This window comes from Impatiens glandulifera, chromosome 5 (genome assembly GCF_907164915.1).
Source record: "Impatiens glandulifera chromosome 5, dImpGla2.1, whole genome shotgun sequence".
In the NCBI taxonomy this organism is placed as follows: Eukaryota; Viridiplantae; Streptophyta; class Magnoliopsida; order Ericales; family Balsaminaceae; genus Impatiens; species Impatiens glandulifera.
In genome coordinates, this window is record NC_061866.1 from 48,758,150 (window position 1) to 48,775,827 (window position 17,678).

General features: G+C 34.7%; 3 protein-coding genes across 4 annotated transcripts; 1 reads left to right on the plus strand and 2 right to left on the minus strand.

Moving 5' to 3' along the window:
- The first annotated feature begins 619 nt into the window (after positions 1-619).
- Positions 620-6,236, plus strand: LOC124937465. The gene is made up of 22 exons (XM_047477732.1): positions 620-806; positions 905-1,438; positions 1,512-1,744; positions 1,838-1,909; positions 1,997-2,131; positions 2,208-2,329; positions 2,412-2,573; positions 2,663-2,768; positions 2,854-2,959; positions 3,048-3,158; positions 3,241-3,404; positions 3,483-3,600; positions 3,690-3,914; positions 4,017-4,210; positions 4,286-4,453; positions 4,537-4,642; positions 4,721-4,858; positions 4,941-5,099; positions 5,191-5,397; positions 5,479-5,673; positions 5,769-5,840; positions 5,920-6,236. The coding sequence occupies exons 1-22, from the start codon at positions 759-761 to the stop codon at positions 6,064-6,066; spliced, it is 3,522 nt and encodes a 1,173-aa protein (XP_047333688.1). The 5' UTR covers positions 620-758; the 3' UTR covers positions 6,067-6,236.
- A 580-nt stretch (positions 6,237-6,816) lies between these two features.
- Positions 6,817-8,452, minus strand: LOC124937929 (U-box domain-containing protein 3). The gene is made up of 2 exons (XM_047478265.1): positions 8,129-8,452; positions 6,817-7,950 (listed from the first exon to the last, which is right to left on the minus strand). Exons 1-2 carry the CDS (start codon positions 8,404-8,406, stop codon positions 7,197-7,199), a joined length of 1,032 nt encoding a protein of 343 aa, XP_047334221.1. The 5' UTR covers positions 8,407-8,452; the 3' UTR covers positions 6,817-7,196.
- Positions 8,453-8,628: 176 nt separating this feature from the next.
- On the minus strand, positions 8,629-15,920 carry LOC124938660 (GBF-interacting protein 1-like). 2 transcript variants are annotated; one of them, XM_047479142.1, is made up of 11 exons: positions 15,557-15,920; positions 14,697-14,740; positions 14,175-14,283; positions 13,256-13,382; positions 12,705-13,057; positions 12,451-12,591; positions 11,224-11,608; positions 10,789-11,083; positions 10,412-10,564; positions 9,610-10,095; positions 8,629-9,378 (listed from the first exon to the last, which is right to left on the minus strand). In XM_047479142.1, exons 1-11 carry the CDS (start codon positions 15,717-15,719, stop codon positions 9,073-9,075), a joined length of 2,562 nt encoding a protein of 853 aa, XP_047335098.1. In that variant the 5' UTR covers positions 15,720-15,920; the 3' UTR covers positions 8,629-9,072. The 2 variants fall into 2 exon arrangements, with proteins under 2 accessions (XP_047335098.1, XP_047335097.1); XM_047479141.1 differs by having other exon boundaries at positions 8,630-9,378; positions 12,418-12,591; positions 15,557-15,916.
- Between the last annotated feature and the right edge of the window lie 1,758 nt (positions 15,921-17,678).

A 17,678-nucleotide genomic window follows, 5' to 3' on the forward strand; every position in this document is an offset into this window, starting at 1 on the left:
TATTTTAAATTATATATACCTGAAATTTTAAAATTATATATATATATTAATTAAATGGAACTAATAATAAATATAACAATATAATTAATAAAAGATTAAGTTAATTTCAAACTAAAATTTGGAATTATATTTAACTCAAAATATATATAAAAAAATAAAAATATAATAACTGTTTATTTATTTCATCATCAATCTATACTTTCTTCATGTTCCCTAGAAAAGTACAAGTTATCATATATAATTTATAAAAGATATATAATTAACATAAATAATAATATACCATTCCATCTGTTACATAATAAATACTTTAATTAAAAATTAAATGTATTTTATAAATAAATCAACTAATCACAAAAATAATGGTATAGTAAATCATTAGACTCATGTCTCAATAATTTATAACAATAAATAAAGTAATGATTTGAATTCAGAATTTGAATTAATTTAATAAAAAAAATTAATGACACTGAGAATGATTTATATTTGAGTTAAATAATTAAACCACTTAAAAAGGGAAGCCCTAAAGTCAGTTGACTCCAGTTTTGGCTGTCGGCCGAACGGATTGTTTTTTTTTTAAGAAAATAAAATTTCACTATAAAAACGGCATTTCCCCCATTTCAAATCTAAAAACATTTCAAACTAGCCGTTACCCTTTGGCTGTCACAAACAGTAGTAGACGCTCCCCTTTCTTTTTTGCCATCGATTCAACAATCTCTCTCTTCTGAAACTCCGATCAGCGACGACGCCATAGAAAGAAGATGTTTACAGAGGGTTTAGACGAAAGGTCTATAAGCTGGATCAAACAGGTACATGAACGACTATATTTTATCATCTTTATTCATGAGTACATTTCAAAGTTTATTCAATCTTGATGAACCCAATCGAATATCATTTCTCAATGTAGGGACCAAATGGAGAACAAGCATCCGTAATCCGATCACCATTATCCGAGAAAATGAGTCCAATTCCGAGATCCCCTCTTAGTGGTGGCTATGGAGGTAGCAATTACACGTCTTCTCCTGTTTTGCCTCCTCTAAAGTTCCATTCTGGTCTTCTTGATCCTCGCAACATAGTGCCTCTAAATCTAGACCGATACGGAGATGAAAGCGATGAGGACTCCTTAGATGATGAGAGCGTGGCTTCTGTCCCGGATAATTTCAGTGGGAACTACTCCGAAGATGATTGTTTGAGATTCAGCGATTCCAATTATCAGGAACAACAGCCAGCTGAAGATTTCTACAAGAAAGAAATCCTAAGAGGGCCAGACGTGTCTTGTTTGAATAGAGGGCCGTTGAAGGGTGATCTTAAAATCGAAGTTCCCGAAAATTACAGAAGATTTACAACAGATGGCGGATTGGGTTTTGGGAAATTTCAAGGACAAAACAGAGAAACCGCTACAAGCTGTCGGCTTCCCAGAATAATTCTTCTGAATACCAATGTAATATAATCTTAACTCTTCAATTCTTAACATAGAAGAAACCAACAACATAACATTCGAGTGACAATTGCAGGAAACTCCAAAAGCTAATTATAGAACAGTTGTGGACATGGGAACTCCTAGCGCACCTCCAGCTGCAGTTGAATCAGAAAATGTTTCTGATGATTTCCCAAGCTCGGAAAGAGTAACAGTAGAAGACAATCCAGACATACAAAAAGAAACAGGAGATGGTATATATGTGAATAACAATCATTCTTCTAATTGGCAATCACAATCCTCAAAAGAAGATGATCATCTTGGTGTGAGGTACATACAATGATACAATGATACAGTGACAACTTTGAATTAGCTTTCGTTTTAAATATCCCCAATTTGCTTAAATTTTAACCTCTTGTATAGGATGGAACAAGAAGCTGTTACTGCAGATACCCAACCGCCTGAATTATATACTTCACCCTATTATAATACTAGGTACAGTATAATGTTTCTGACCATGTTAGAAAACATTAATGCATCTGTTATTGATGTTCGAAAAACTTTCATTTTTTGTTCTAGCAGTGGCCAGAATGCTTGGCAAACATTAATTGCTTATGATGGGTGCGTCCGGTTATGTCTGAATGCGTGGGCAAGAGGCTGCACGGAGGCACCTGAATTTCTTCGCGATGAATGTTTGGTTCTGAGAAGTGCTTTTGGGTATTACTAGTAATAATGGTTTTAAATTTCTACTCTAAATTTAGTGCAATTGCTTTATTTTAAGATCTTGTTTTAGGCTACACAAATTCTTGTTGCAACCTCGAGGCCTGCAACCGATTGAAAAGACTGGAATTGAGAGAGTGGAACAAGTATGCTCTCAAAAAGTAAAGAAGGTGGTTGGAAAAATGAGAGTGGAAGGTATTTCAACTTCTTATGGATCTGTTTGATCATTTTTAATGTAAATTGAGATTTTTATGGTGAAAATTTATTGATGTGGCAGTAAGGAAGCTAAGGCTGGTACCTAGGAGGAGTCTTAAGAGCACATATTCGCAGAGAAGTGCAATTTATTTGAAAGTAGGAGCCCAGTATGTGAAACATGTTTCATCCATTGTGAAAACCGGTATCAATTCCCTAGGAATTGTCTCGTATTCCCCATCTGAAGGTTAGTTCGTTGTACAACTTTAGTTAGACAGTCAGATAATCATACATGATAATTTGAAATAAACTCTTTGATTGATTCTTGCATTGCAGAGAAATTCTCATGCCTATTTCATCTGAAGAGTTCTACAGAAGAAACTGAGCTAGAATCAGGTTCTGCTATTAGTTTGCGTGCTGGAACTGGCGATTACTATGATTTGTAAGTTGTCAGTTTCATATTTTTAAAGATAGCCAATGGAGGATTGATGAGTAAGATTTTCAAACTTTTGTGTGTGTAATTTCAGTTTCCCACAAAGCCAAGGTGATGCCCTTCTACTAGAAGTTTACGACAGCAAGAAAGTTATTCAGGGAAGAGCTTTTATTCCAGTTTCATCCTTATCCGACAACTCAGTATGTTCCATCCGCATGATCTCTTCCATTTTCTTCATTGTGTTGATTAAGATCCATTGTTGACAATAAATAGCTAAAATATATGTAGAATGACAAAACTCAGTGGTGGCCTATTTATCACGACGACCATGAATGTGTTGGGAAGATCCAGCTCTCCATTGGTATTGCAATTACATCTGACGAGACTTCTCAGATCAAGGTTTGAATCAAAAAATTATTTCTCAGGAATTCACAATAATATTTGCATCATTTATTAAATTGATGGTGTTTTGTATTCACAGAGTGCACCTATTGTGGAAACTCTTGCATATGATCTCCTCTTGGAGGCTGCCATGCGTGCTCTAAAGTTTCATTCGAGAAACTTGAGGCTTGATGGAGTATGGAAATGGCTTCTAACTGAGTTTTCTGATTATTATGGAGTCTCGGATTCATACGCGCAGTTAAGGTAAATAAAATCAAGCCATAACTGTCAGCAAAATAACTCCAAGCTTTTAATTCCTTCTTTTATTACTACTACACACAGATATCTTTCATATGTTATGAATGTGGCAACTCCAACAAAAGACTGCTTGGAGATTGTGTATGAGCTACTTGTGCCGGTTATTGAAGCAAGGAGCAGAAAGAACTTAACCAGACAAGAGGTAAGTTTTTTGTTTTCCTTAGCCCAAACTTAACCAAAAAATAAGGGATCTGGCTGAAATTTGACTTTTTTTTTTTCCTTCTTCTGCAGAAAAGCATATTATTGGGTTGTGAAACACAAATTGACAGTCTACTGGCAACTGTGTTTGAGAACTACAAATCACTTGATGAAAACTCTCCGACGGGTTTGGTTGATATATTTGCTCCAATACCCGAAGTTGCCGCACCAGCTCTCACGCCTGCTGTTCAAATATACACGCTTCTTCATGATATATTAGCTCAAGATGTACAAACATCGTTGAGAAATTACTTAGAGGTGATTGATATTAACTCGTGTTTGTTAGCATTTAAGATATGGAAGATGAAAGAAATGTTTTTTTCTTAACTAACTATGTTGTGCTTTCTTGATTTCTTACAGAGAGCGGCAGCAAAGACATGCAGGAAACACATGGTGGAGACAGATGAGTTTGTGTCGTCGAGCAACACAGAAGGCTTTTTCATGGATCCTATTACAATCTCTACAGCATATTTAAAGATGAAAAACCTTTGTATTAACATAAGTAATGAGATTCGGGCTGATATTAAGATTCACAATGAGCATGTCCTCCCAAGGTAGTTAAAACATTGATCATTTCTTAACTGGTTAAAACTGTATTCTGATTTTGTATATCTTCTTCAACATTTCAGTTCAATTGACTTATCAAACATAACTGCTTCCGTTTATGGAAATGAATTGTTTAAGAGGCTTAAAGCCTTTCTCTCCACCTGGCCTCCGTCGGGTCCTATGGCTCATGTAAATGAACTTCTGGTGGCAACAGCTGACTTTGAGAGGAAACTCGAGGCTTGGAATATCAGGTAACAAAAAGAATGTTACTTTTGTTTGAGATCCCAAATGGATATTTTTTTACTAATATGCTTTTTCTGTTGAGATCATTCAGCCCGGCACAATGTGGTGTGGATTCAAGGAATGTTTACCATAATTACATAATGGTATGGGTACAGGATATGCAACTTCATTTACTTGATCTATGCAAGGCAGAAAAGGTAATAATCTGTGATAAAATTTTGCCATATGAGAGCAAACAAGGTAAATTGGTTGTGATACTGAACTTTGTGATGCAGGTACCATGGTCAGGGGTAACCACAAATTACTCTACTTCACCATTTGCGGAGGAAATGTATGACAAAATCAAAGAAATTCTTAGCCCATATGAAGTGGTGATGAACAGATGGCCTCAATATTCGTTGGTTCTTGAAAATGTAAGTGTTAAAATAACATTGAAAAACATTTACTCTGTTCGATTCTTAAATTGCTAATCAAACTCTGTTTTGATCCAACAAGGCTGTGGCAAATATAGAAAGAGCAATTATTAAAGCTTTGGAAAAGCAGTACACTGATATACTGACTCCGCTGAAAGATAGCATCCCCAAGAAGCTCGGTATGCAAGTACAGAAATTTACAAGAAGACAATCTATTGTCCTCTACTCCGTTCCTAATCAAGTGAGTGCAAAACAAAAACAAGCTAAAGATGCGATGAACCATAATTTGTATACCTATTTTTATGGTTTTTGTTGTTTGATGTAATTGACAGCTGGGGATTTTTATGAACACGATAAAAAGGGTTCTTGATGTTCTTCATTGCAAAATTGAGGATATTTTGCGAGCTTGGGCATCATATCTACCTGTAAATGGAGACAAGAAGCAGCTGTTTGGGGAGCAGATGAATGGAATAACAGTTTTGTTAAGAACTAAATATAAGAATTATATGCAAGCAACAGTTGTAAAGCTCATCAACAATGTAAGTTTCTTTGTACAATTATGATCATATCAGTTAAAATCACTTTCTTTATTTTTTTCTGAAAATGTAAACAATTCACAGTTGCAAGATAATAAGAATACACGTCTAAAGAAGATTCTGGAGGAAACAAAAGAATCTGATGGGGAGGCGGAGCTTCGAGAAAGAATGCAAATGCTTACATTACAACTCATAGATTCAATTTCCAATTTACATGAAGTCTTTACAAGTAGGATATTCATCGCAACATGTAGAGGGTTTTGGGACAGGATGGGCCAGGTAAGAACTAATAAGAAAATGCATAATAAAAAACTTCATTTGCTGCTGCATCTTATTATTATTGTTCTTATTGTGTTTCTTTTGTTCCTCACTAGATTGTGTTGAAATTCTTGGTGGGAAGGAAGGAAAACAGAGTGTGGTACAATGGCTCTTATTATGCTCTTGGGGTAAGCCATTATTTGAACACTAAATCATCCTATAGCCAGCCATATATATGTACAAAAGAAGTTAATTATTTGTTTGCAGATTTTGGATGACACTTTTGCTTCTCAAATGCAACGATTGCAAGGAAACGCTCTTCAAGAAAAGGATCTCGAACCGCCTCGTTCAATAGTCGAAGCCCGGTCTATACTTTGCCGGGACACGACTAACACAACCGATGCATATTTCTGACAATATCATTCATCTTGATTTCATGCTCCTATGCATATGGTTTGTTTATATTCAAATTTACAAACATTTGTGATCTGAGAGCTCTTAATTGCTCTTATTTTTAATTCTTTATGTACACATACATTCTTTTTTTCATATCAATAAAAGAGGTCATAATTGCTTTTATTTTCCATAATAAGGAAAAAAGGGTCTTGATTGGTAGTTTCTAACCCATATTACCATTTTCTTTGAATTCTGAATAATGTTTGAATTCTTTCAAAATAGGTTCTGAATTATAATTTTACTAATTTTAATTCCGATAAGTAAATAATCTTTCTGCAGCTAGGAACAAGATGTCGTTAGCCTCCTTGCTATAATGTCCTCGACGCTAGGATTTCAACACTTTTTTATTTTACCATATTCTCTGAACGCAGGACGATCATTTTTTAGGCCTCTTCTAATTCTAAGATTATCATATTAAAAAAAATGTTATGTTCGCTAATTCAAGACTAGTCTCAAATCTAAATCAGATATTTCACATCCAAATAAGATAAAAAAAAAAATTGAATTGTAATTTAATGTTTATTGTGAATTTGGAAATAGAATTCCCAAAACCAATTCCAGTCATTGGACCCTTAACTATTCACATAACAACCCAATTTGAAAATTACTTTTTTTTCTTCTAAATCTAGATCCAAGACATAGAAACCACCAATTAAGACTAAATTACTTTCCAAATATGAAAGTTTTCAAATGAGGAAGATATATACAACAACTTGAGAACATTAATCAAAGAAAATTATGTATTAACTTAAAAATGCAATGAGATGAGGGTTACATACAGTGTGAAGTTGGTTGACTTGATGTAATAATGCCAGAATCAGACCAAAATGTACACAGATGGTATATATAACCAACCAGGTTTATGAGCTTTTCAAACTCCACATATACATACTACTACAGACATAGAATGAGCCCATTTGAGGAGGAGGTTAATGAAAAGCACCTCAAGACAAGACCCATCAAACTTTGCCAAAACTCACAGATAAATATTTCTGCTCTAACTCTCTCTATATATACCTTGCTTTCTGGAATTTTTTATTCCAGAATCTTCTATAATCCCGAAGATAACGTGATTTCAGACTCTTTTTTTAACTATTAACGACTTCTGAACCAACATCTCTCAACTGCATATTCTTCATGCTTCTGTGAACCATATCTTGCAAGATCATCTTTGCTGATTCAGCAGATGTAATCTTCTCAGGAGAAGACTTGTCAACTCTGAGCATGTCCAGAAGCTTCCGAGCTCTCTCCTGAGCTTTAGCCGTGCCTTCAGCAGTCATCCATAGCAGTCCAGGTATTGCACCCTCTTTGAGAATGAGTTCCCTATATTTATCTCGACAACTCTCACATAATAATAACAAAGCTCCCACAGCATTCTCCATGCTCACCTTAGATCCATCCTCAACAGTTTCCACCAAAGCTAAAATCCCACCATCAGACATCGCAACTGCTAGTAATCCTTCTTCTGATTGACAAAGAATCTCAATTAAGGCTGTTGCTTTTTCAGCAAATTTCGAATTCTTCTTGCATTCCTTAAGCAGATTGATGAGAGGACAAGCAGCTTTGGAATCTAGGATGATGACATTAGGGTTATCTGGAGAAAAAGCGAAGAGATTGTGAAGAGCTGTGACTGCATCGACTCGTCCTTGAATGTTTCCTGACCGGAGTATCTGAACTAGAAGAGGAATGGCACCAGAAGCTATTATAGTCGGTTTGTTTGATGGTGCGGATGAGAGGGTTAATATTGCAGCTGTAGCTATTTCTCTTAAGTTGTTTTGCTGGATTTTGAGCAGCTCAACAAGCGGACTAATTGCACCAGACATCACTATGCTGACCTTGTTTCTGGTGAAATGGGTTGTAATGGAATAGAATAGATTCAATAGATGAACTAATTAATCAGTAAAAGCAGAGCAGGCAGCAGACTAAGCTAAATAAAAATCCAATCTTTACATATTATTATGTTTTGGATTTGGAATCATTCAAATCAACCCACGTCTATCTATCTATTCAAATGACTGACCTTTCATTTCTGACGGCGAGATTGAGTAGTGCGAGGAGAGAAGCTTCACGGGCGTCGATATTGGAAATGGTGAGCATCGAGATGAGAGGCTGTAAAACACCGGAGGCGGCGATCTTAGAGCGAGCATTAGTGGAAGATCTCCTAACGAGCGTTCTGATTTCTCTGGCGGCCTGAATCTTAGCGTCAAGATCGCCGTTGACGAGCCTGAAAGCCACTTCTTCCATTAGAACTTGCTTCTTATGATTCCATGTCTCTTCCGCCTCTTCTTCCTCCATCATCTCTCTCGTTGATTCTCACTATCGCCCCTGCACTTTTCTCACTGGCCCTTCCTTAGTTTCTTATGGCTCAACTCTCAAGCGATATTACAGCAAAAGGGCTGCTGGAATGGGACCCACTTTCTTTTACAAATTACTCCTTATATTAGCATTACATGAACATTCTTTCTCCTTAAGTTTGTCAAGTTAATTTAACAAAGTTCAAGATAAAAGATTCACAAGGAACAAAAGTTGAATGGCAAATTTAAGCTTCTTTCCTTGATAAAAACTACAACAGTGACTTTACAGGTAAAACTGTATCAAAAGATATATAAGGCAGGCAAAACTGGGTGAGGGGGGACAAACAAGAACACCCATGAAAATCCTAACAACCTTCCTACAATAAAATGACCTAAAAATTGTAGATGAGATGAGGGAAATCGAATAATTAATACTCAAACTTAAAAACTTTCGAAAATGCGAAGGAGATATAGCAGCAAGACCATAGCTTCCTTCCACCACCATTTTTTTTATGAACTCGAACCATTCTTCCCCCCTCTCCCCAATAAATTTACGTTTGTGAAGTTTTTCGTCACACTCAACATTGTTATTGTAATGATCATATCCCCTTTGCTGCTGCTGCTTTTGGCGACTAGTAATATAATATATAAAGAAAAAATAGAAATTCTTTTAGCAGTTATTTGGCCAATTTGTTTGAGAATGCTGAGGCTGTTGTTGATAGACACCGGCAGTTGAACCAGCTACCATATCAACTCCAGCAGCCATGGATTGGGAATGTGGCAGAAGAGGAAGAACAATAGGCGGTGTAACTGTTTGGGGATGATAAATGCCAGTAAATGTGCCATGGCCAGACTGAGATGGGTTGGTTAGAGTAACTTGAGCATGCGGATGTTGAGGGATGTTATAGAACGAGTTTGGGTGCAAGCCAGAAATATCTCTCCCAGGTGCAGCAAACCACAAAGCCGAACCATCTGTCTGTCAAATCATAAAAAATATAAATAAAAATCTATATATACTTAGAACCGCCCTACTCAATTCATTTAACCAATGTTTTTTTTCCTTAGACCAGGTTCTATTTTTTCCATGGAGGAGGCTAGCACAGCATGACCCCCAACACTTCAAATGAAGGTGTGAGAATCAAACATGAAACCTCAGCCTCTTAGTTCAAAAGGCGGAATATAATTAATGAGCTTTTAATGAACCAACCTGTTGTCCTGAGATGTAAACATTATTTTCCTTGTACTGTTGTCCAGGAAAGTCCCCGCCAGCAGTAGAGTTTGCAGCTGTGGAACCAGAACTGTGGTTAAAACCAACTGTTGAGGACCCATATGATCCAAAACTTCCAGGAACGCCTCCACCATGATTGTTGGAGTTCCCTGGACCAGTTCCTGGCTTGTATTGAGAAAATGGATATTTGTTGGCTGTCCCAGGAGGAGGAGGAGGAGGAGTCGCCCGATATATGTTTCCAACTTGAGGTTGCTGGGGGAATGCATTGTTGCCCAGAAACTGATGCAAAGCTGTAGGAGGAACGTAAAATGGAGGATAGTATGGTGCATAAGGGATGTAATTTGATGGGTAATGGGTTATATGCATCCCAGCTGGTTGTCGGTAGACTGGAAGTGGTTGCTGAGTCGCAGATAATGAGTTTTGTTGAGGAGATGGGCCTGTTGATAAAACACCAGAATTTCCTCCCTGCACGCAAATATATCATATTCAGTAACAACTCCAAGGGGTTGTTTGATGTAGGTTTTATTTGTTTTTTAAATAATCCAAGTTTTTGAAGAACAAATAAAAAGTGGATTATTTGGGTTAAATGACTATAATATCCTTGTATTAAATATTTTTAAATGTTGTAAAAGAAATAAAGTAAAAGCATATTAGTTGATTATTTAAATGATTTGGTGGACGGAAGTGATTGATGATGGGATAAGTTAAATCCAAATAATCATCTAGATTGAGAACGGACCCTTTTTGTAGGCCTAAAAAAACGTCTCTGCAGGCAACATACCTCAACAGAAGATTGAGAATTCATAACTGCAATGTTTCCATTGTACTTTGATGCACCTCCAGGTGACTGAAAAGGTGAAATGCGACCATCCGAGTCCACACCAGCCCGGAAAAACTGACCATAATAGCTGTTTGGATCAAATGGTTGTGGTACCTATATTACAAACCCGACTTCATTATTAGCCAGAAATCCAATTTATTGAACGTTGTTGCAGATTGCAATCTATGAAGTATCATATCAGGCTAAAAATTGCTGCGTTAATAAATTCAATGTTGATTGAAATTGTCAAATGTTTTTAATATGTTAAATATATATTGTTTTGAATATGAAAATAATAGAAACTAAAACAGGAACAAAATAAAATAAAAGAAACTTACTACAAAGCTTGGCATGCGAGAAACATCTTGTCCCTGAGATTCAGAACTTTCAAATGGAGGAAGTTGATTACCAACCACTGTTGGATTGAAACCAAGATTGTAGCTAGATGAAGTATGAACTAAGGGATATGAATGAGTTGTTGGAGGCAAGGAAACTTCTTGGTCAGACTCTTTATACTCTGGCGTTGCTACATCAATCTCCCCAGAAGACGAGCCTTCTTGCACCTGTTCAGGCGATTGTGGTTGTTCTGGATAATCTCTTTCATGGGAAAGAGCCTCCGGTTCATTACCATGGCTGAAACAAAAACCACAAAATAGAAAGAGAAAATCCATTGATTATTATCAGAATCATGCCCATAGTTCAGACAAAGTAACAACTAACAGAACATTACAGACAATAGTGTACATAACAAAAAATAAATATTTTCTACAAACCTCAAGGATTGCTCTATTGTCACTTTAACGGTCTCAGAAGTAACTGAACTGGGCAAATGATTTTTGTCATTCTCGAGTCCATCATCATAGCCGGTTTTTATTCCATGACTAATATCAAAACTGCCAAACACAAAATCAAGTTTAACATCTTCAGGAATATGAAGATGATTGGGGATGATAACATGCGGACCCTGCTGGAAGTTCAAATCGGCAAGCTTCCTCTGCACATCTGAAGTTGGTTCCTTTGAATCAAGAATGTGACACGCAGCGTTAGCTTGAGCGTCATGCTCTACAGTAGAATGAACCTCTGGATTAGCAGTTGCTCCAGACTCTTGAATTGGGTTAGGATTTGCAGTCTTAGGCTTCCACTCTTTAGCTGGGAGAACTGTTGAATTTGAGTAGGTTACAGACCTCAATAAGATGAGATATACAATACAGGCAGAAAATATTGTCTAGTTTCATTTATTTCTCCTTGAGATCTTCTACCATAGCATCCAATATCAGAAAACAGGTACATGGAGGATCATGAGAAGGGTAAACTATTCTTCAAATTACAAGCATGCAATGAAGCTGAAAAATTATGCAGACATATTGTCGGAAAAGGAAGTCAACCTGGCCCAGGTACAAAGATAGTGTGCTGAACAAACATTTTAGGCAATAAAAATGAGATTAACAAACGCATGAGCGAGGGTGGAGTTGTCGGGAAAATGTGGTGATGATAGACAAACCTATTACTATATGAAACAGCTAACTAGTTCTTATTAATAGTTTTACAAGAAAAAATATGAACTAGCTGGAAAAGGGAAATCGAATACAAATGATAAACTAAAATATCTAAATGAATCTTCACAACAATAGCATACATATTGGCTTTTGCATCAAATCAATTATCTTTTCTACCTCATTAGGATCAACATGCCACTTTTTCAAGAAAAAATAATACAATAGCCAAAAACCAAGGACATTTTTTCTTTACCCTAGCCAACACATTCTACTGAAAGTGTGAAAAGTCATGAGAAAATAAAATAAGGTAGAAAAAATACTACATTGAGGATTAACAAAATATGTGACAAGTGAATACGAGTAAACCAAATAAGATCAAAAAGTAGGAGAGACTACATTGAGGATTAACAAAACATGTGACAAGTGAATATGAGTAAACCAAATAAGATCACAAGTAGGAGAGATATATACCCTTAGCAAGACCAGTTGATTGTTGTGACCTACTGTTATAGTTAGATGAAGGTCTGTGAACGGAAAGGCTGGTACGATGCTGCACAAGTTGAGCAGACTCTTGATTCTTTATCATCCCTTGGGACTTAGACGACATCTTCCTAGGCATGGAGGAGCTCGCAACTTCAGAAGTTTCTGTTCAATGTAAATAGAAAATAATTAAATCTGAATGATTGAACATTCATTCAACTATTAGACGAACACATGATGGGATTCCAATTCAAAGGTCTTATGAAACCCTAACTAACCAGTAGTTGTCTTGTTCTCTTGAGAAGTTGAAATATGTTCAACAGGAATTCGCTGACTTCCCACCTCACGCTTAATTGCACCAGCAGAACCAGGAAGTCTCGAGTCTTGAGATGGCACCAAAACAGGGTCAGAGGCAGAGAAATAGACTACCGATGCTTGATTTCTAGGAGTTGAATTGTTGCTCTTTTCTAGTTCCGGCAGTTCATGACTTGCCGCAGCACTGCTGGAATTTTGCTTCATATCCATTGGAGGAACTTTTATAGGAGGACAGACCAGGTTGTCCATATCAACAGATGATCTATTTTCAATCTGGGTAATCCTGGTTGGGCTGTTGCTTGCAACTGTGATAGAACTGCAACATGTACAAAAAACACATTGTAAGAACCAACCCTTCTGTAATCCTTAAGATGCTGCATGATGCATCTATCAATATTTCTAAGAAAGAAATCTAGAAGTACAAGATTAATTAGAAGAAACACAAAAAGACATCCTCGTTGACAATTGAAGTAGTTCTGATACACTGAGATTTAATAGAAATGAAGCATAGCACCTTGTTACAGTCACTGCATCTTTATTTATTGACTGAGAGATGGGCAAAGCTGAGAGCCCACCACTCTTTTCTATCAAATGATCAGATCCATTTTCCTTTCCCAGAGGAGCATTTCTTCCACCAGCATCTGCCAGGAGCACACATGTCAGAATTATTTAATAATATCGTTTATATACTTAAATCGTCAATTTTAGTATGAATCAAGAAGTTAACATAGATTAGAGAAAATCCCCTCAATGCTACTAACGGAGATTCCCCATGTATTATGTGAAAACTAAGGAGTCCTATAGCTACTAAAGAGTCAAATTGTCATAAGAATTGTTTTATTGAGATACAAACCACAGGTCCACAATGGAAGGAGATAAGTAATGTATAACTGAAATTTTGTGTGAGAAATAAAATAAAAATATGTAAAAAGCTTTACTTTAGGAGAAGTGCCTCAAGGCACTTATGTTTTACAAATTTGAACTGATTACTCTCATTAAATTTAAGATAATTTCATTTCACTGTCAATAGTGAAGTAAGACATATTTAACCTTTTACATTCATCCTTTCCATTAACAACCTATGTCCTTAAATACATAAGTCGATGTTTCTAGTCCAAGACCCAAAAAATGGTGGCCAAACATTTTGCAGAAATTGCTCAGAAGAAAACAACAGCAAAGTTTCTTCCTAAATAAGAAATAGTTGATTGCATATTGAATGTTTGCAACACTACATAGATGGAATCTACCTATGGTTCTTACTTCCATATCCTACAGAAATAAATTATGGGTCTATTAACTACATAAAATATATAATTCAAGAAAGACGGTTTCATTGTGAAATGGTAACATCGCCCAGAATAAGAAATAGAGATAAATTGGAATCAATATTTTGCTAAATAAATATTTAGTGCTGTCAAGATGCAAAATAATACCATGAGCTATATGACGAGAAGAATAGTTTCCCCTCCCACCCCTACTCCCCCGTCCTTGTATGCCAGGTGGTCTCCACCTCGATTCTCCAGATTCTTTGATGTTCACATTCTGCAAGACAAAATAATCTTATGGAAACAACAACTAACATCTCATTTAAGAAGCTTAATCTTTATCCATGCAAATGGAATGAAATTAAAAAAGCTACATCAAGCTAGTTTTTCATTTCAATTCAGGGAGTCATGCCTTGTTTTTTTTTTTTGAGAAAAAAAGAGCCATGCCTTGTTAACTATTACTAGGGAGGTGTTTTGCATTCAATGGTAGAGATGATCTTATAAGGTAAGAATGGGTTTAAGACCTCTGATACCAAGATCATGCAATCTTGGTAAGAAAAGGATAAACTCTATCTAGTAATAGGATTATTCTATCAAGAAAGCGCCATAAGAAGAGGAAAATGACAATCATCTTTCTAGCAAGTAACACTCTTACCAAAAAAAAAATCTTTTGTAAACAATATACTTTACCTCCTTCCTCTTATCACGTTTCCTCTTGACCTCATGGAAAGTATCTGTAGATCATATAATCTGTTAACCTTTGCCTCAAAAAGAATCAGAGCGATAAATCATAAACTTAAGAGCAGTTCCAAAATATTCAGAGCAGACATGTTACTTCTAACACACCAGAGAGAGAAGGGAGGATGACCAAGATAAAGGATATATAACAATGACAGTATCACTTTTAATAGACTTCCATTTGTTTGAACAGACCAAATAGTATTAAACTATACACCAAATAGAAGATTTGTTATAATCCCACCTGCATGGAGATTGTTTTTTAAGTGCATTATCATACAATTCCCTCAAACATGTGATTCCAATCCACAGTTTTTTTTCAGCAAAATAATATTTTGGCTCCTGGATTTTGCATATTCGAGAAATAGTATATGCCTTTAGCTTTGCACGAATGTAAGGAAAGTAATGCCACGAAATTGAGATCAAACCCAATTGAAGTTTTCATGAGAATTGAATCGTTCAAACAAAATAGAACACACAAGATTTATACTCCACTTGACTTCCAAGAGATCTTTCACTCAATGAGATATGTTTCTTCCAAGAGAATTCTCTATTTGTACAAGAATCACTCCCACATTATATCTTCAACCCCAACCCCCTTGTATATTTATAGAACTAATGATGGCATAATAAGGAAATCAAAGCAGGAAATGGTAAAGAAATCCAGGAACCCAACTATTAACTATTAGCTTTGTTTCCTAATAGTTTATTGCTTATATATATTTGTGAATCAATTTTGCCCACGTAGTTAAAATCAAATAGAGAACATAAATCAATTAGAAAAAGAAGAAGAAGAAGAAGAAAGGAGTCACCTTGGAAAAGTAGCTTCTGGGTGGTTTCATTGGGATCCATAGAACACTCCTTGAGCATTGTGTATATATCATCTTCACTGTGATTTCCCGTGATCTCCTTGATGTGCTGGATCGTCTTGCGAACACTGTTTGGAATCGGAACCCTAGAACCGCCAGTGCTCATTTTCGCAAGACCGGAGTGTATCAATCAATCAATCAATACGCACTTCAATTTGTATGCTAAAGAGAGGATAGATTGAATGCACTCAAGGATACTGCGATGACAAATCTCCTATGATGATGACAGAGAGGAGATTTCAAGGGTTTTGGATTGATCTCATTCGACAGGAATGAAAGAGAGAAATATATATATATAATTATATATATATATATGTATATATAGAGAGAGAAAGAGAAGCAAAAGAGAGCAAAGCAAATCAAAGTAAGTTGAAGAAGAACTGTGTTCCTTTTTTAAGTCTCCCTGTTCGGATTAATTTATTTAAATAATGTACTGTTTTTCTTGGAATGATATTAAAATATATTTTATTTTATATTAATATTATTTAAATATTTTATTTATAATTTCAATCTAAATAATCTTAATTCTATTTTGGTAGGTAACTATTTACAAAATTTTAATTCATTCAAAATAAATATTATATATATATATATTAATATTCTATGTATATTCAAATAATAAAAGTTATCGAAACAACAAATCATATATATTATAAAAAAAATATATTACTCAATATATTTTATTTTATATTAACATTATTTAAATATTTTATTTATAATTTCAATCTAAATAAAATTATTTTAAAAATCTTAATTCTATTTTAATAATAAAAAAAAATCACAATAACAAAGTATTACATGACATCAGAAAAACAAATATTACTCAATCAGTTATGTAGCTACTTAGATTTGGATACTTAAATAGAATTTTAGAGTTTTTCCAGAACAAATATAAAAAAACATAGTAATAATATCATTATAAATGATACACATCAATTTCACAATTTTTCCTCAAATAAATAAATATTAATATATTGAATCTTAATTTATAACTTTTCTCAATAAAAAATACACTAAAAGATTTGATAAATATTCATATACAAAATAAAATATGATGTAATTGTTATTTTTTCATTCTAAAATTGAATTTTACCCACTTGTATATTTGTTTACTAAAAACAATAATAACAAATTGATTTTACAATAAAAAAAAAAAAGACATTTACTATGGAGCACATGTCCAACAAAATATTTTAGTTGCTTAACTCTTCATCTCGAACTAAATGAGAGATAATTGACTTCATCACAGTCAACAATAATTTTAATTGCTTATTTGGATGACTTTCTATCTCCATTTATTTTTTTATAATATTTATCAACCATTTATTTTCAAACATAATAGCTCAAAATGACTTTTTAATTTTTATTTTATTTTGCACCCTCCAAAAATCTATATATAATGATGTTTAATTTTTAAAGTGTCCGGATTGTCGGGTCGAGAGCTGTGACTAATTTAAATATATATGTGAAAGTAAATGAATACTTGGGTCGGATTTTGGGTTGACCCGCCCATAAACTTAAAACGGTTAAAAATAAAATTAAAAATGATATATGTATGGTTCAAATTTGCAACCTAATAAAACAAGTACAACCCTTTAACCAACTAGGCTAATAACACTTTATATTTTAAATTCAACACCAAATTTGATGAACGTGAGACATTTTAACAATATAAGTTCAACTTTTTAACTAACTAATCTATATATATGTATAATGATGTTTAATTTTTAAAGTGTCTGGATTGTATGCTCGAGAGTTGTGGCTAATTTGAATATATGTGAGAGTAAATGGATATTTGGGTCGGATTGTAGGTTGACCCGCCCATAAACATTATTACTGTAATATTTTTTTCTCAGATTTTATATTATTACTCGTGCAAATGCACGGGATACATGCTAGTAATTATAATAATTCGTGTTTGATTGTGATATGCTATAGATATAAAATACATAATAAGGAGTTCACCAATTTTCTAAATAGTTCTTGAACAAAATAGTGGTGATAAAGACCTTACTCCAATATACATAAAAATGTAATTTGAGCTCGTTCGTTAGTCTTAACAAGT

Coding starts and splice junctions, on each gene's coding strand:
- LOC124937465 (XM_047477732.1), top strand. CDS start 759: ATGTTTACAGAGGGTTTAGACGAAAGGTCTATAAGCTGGATCAAACAG. Junction 3,405..3,482: donor GATTCATACGCGCAGTTAAG/GTAAATAAAATC, acceptor TACTACACACAG/ATATCTTTCATATGTTATGA. Junction 4,643..4,720: donor ATCTATGCAAGGCAGAAAAG/GTAATAATCTGT, acceptor TTTGTGATGCAG/GTACCATGGTCAGGGGTAAC.
- LOC124937929 (XM_047478265.1), bottom strand. CDS start 8,406: ATGATGGAGGAAGAAGAGGCGGAAGAGACATGGAATCATAAGAAGCAA. Junction 7,951..8,128: donor CTCGCCGTCAGAAATGAAAG/GTCAGTCATTTG, acceptor CCATTTCACCAG/AAACAAGGTCAGCATAGTGA.
- LOC124938660 (XM_047479141.1), bottom strand. CDS start 15,719: ATGAGCACTGGCGGTTCTAGGGTTCCGATTCCAAACAGTGTTCGCAAG. Junction 14,741..15,556: donor CCAGAAGCTACTTTTCCAAG/GTGACTCCTTTC, acceptor TATGATCTACAG/ATACTTTCCATGAGGTCAAG. Junction 9,379..9,609: donor TTTACATCTCAGGACAACAG/GTTGGTTCATTA, acceptor ATGATTTGACAG/ACAGATGGTTCGGCTTTGTG.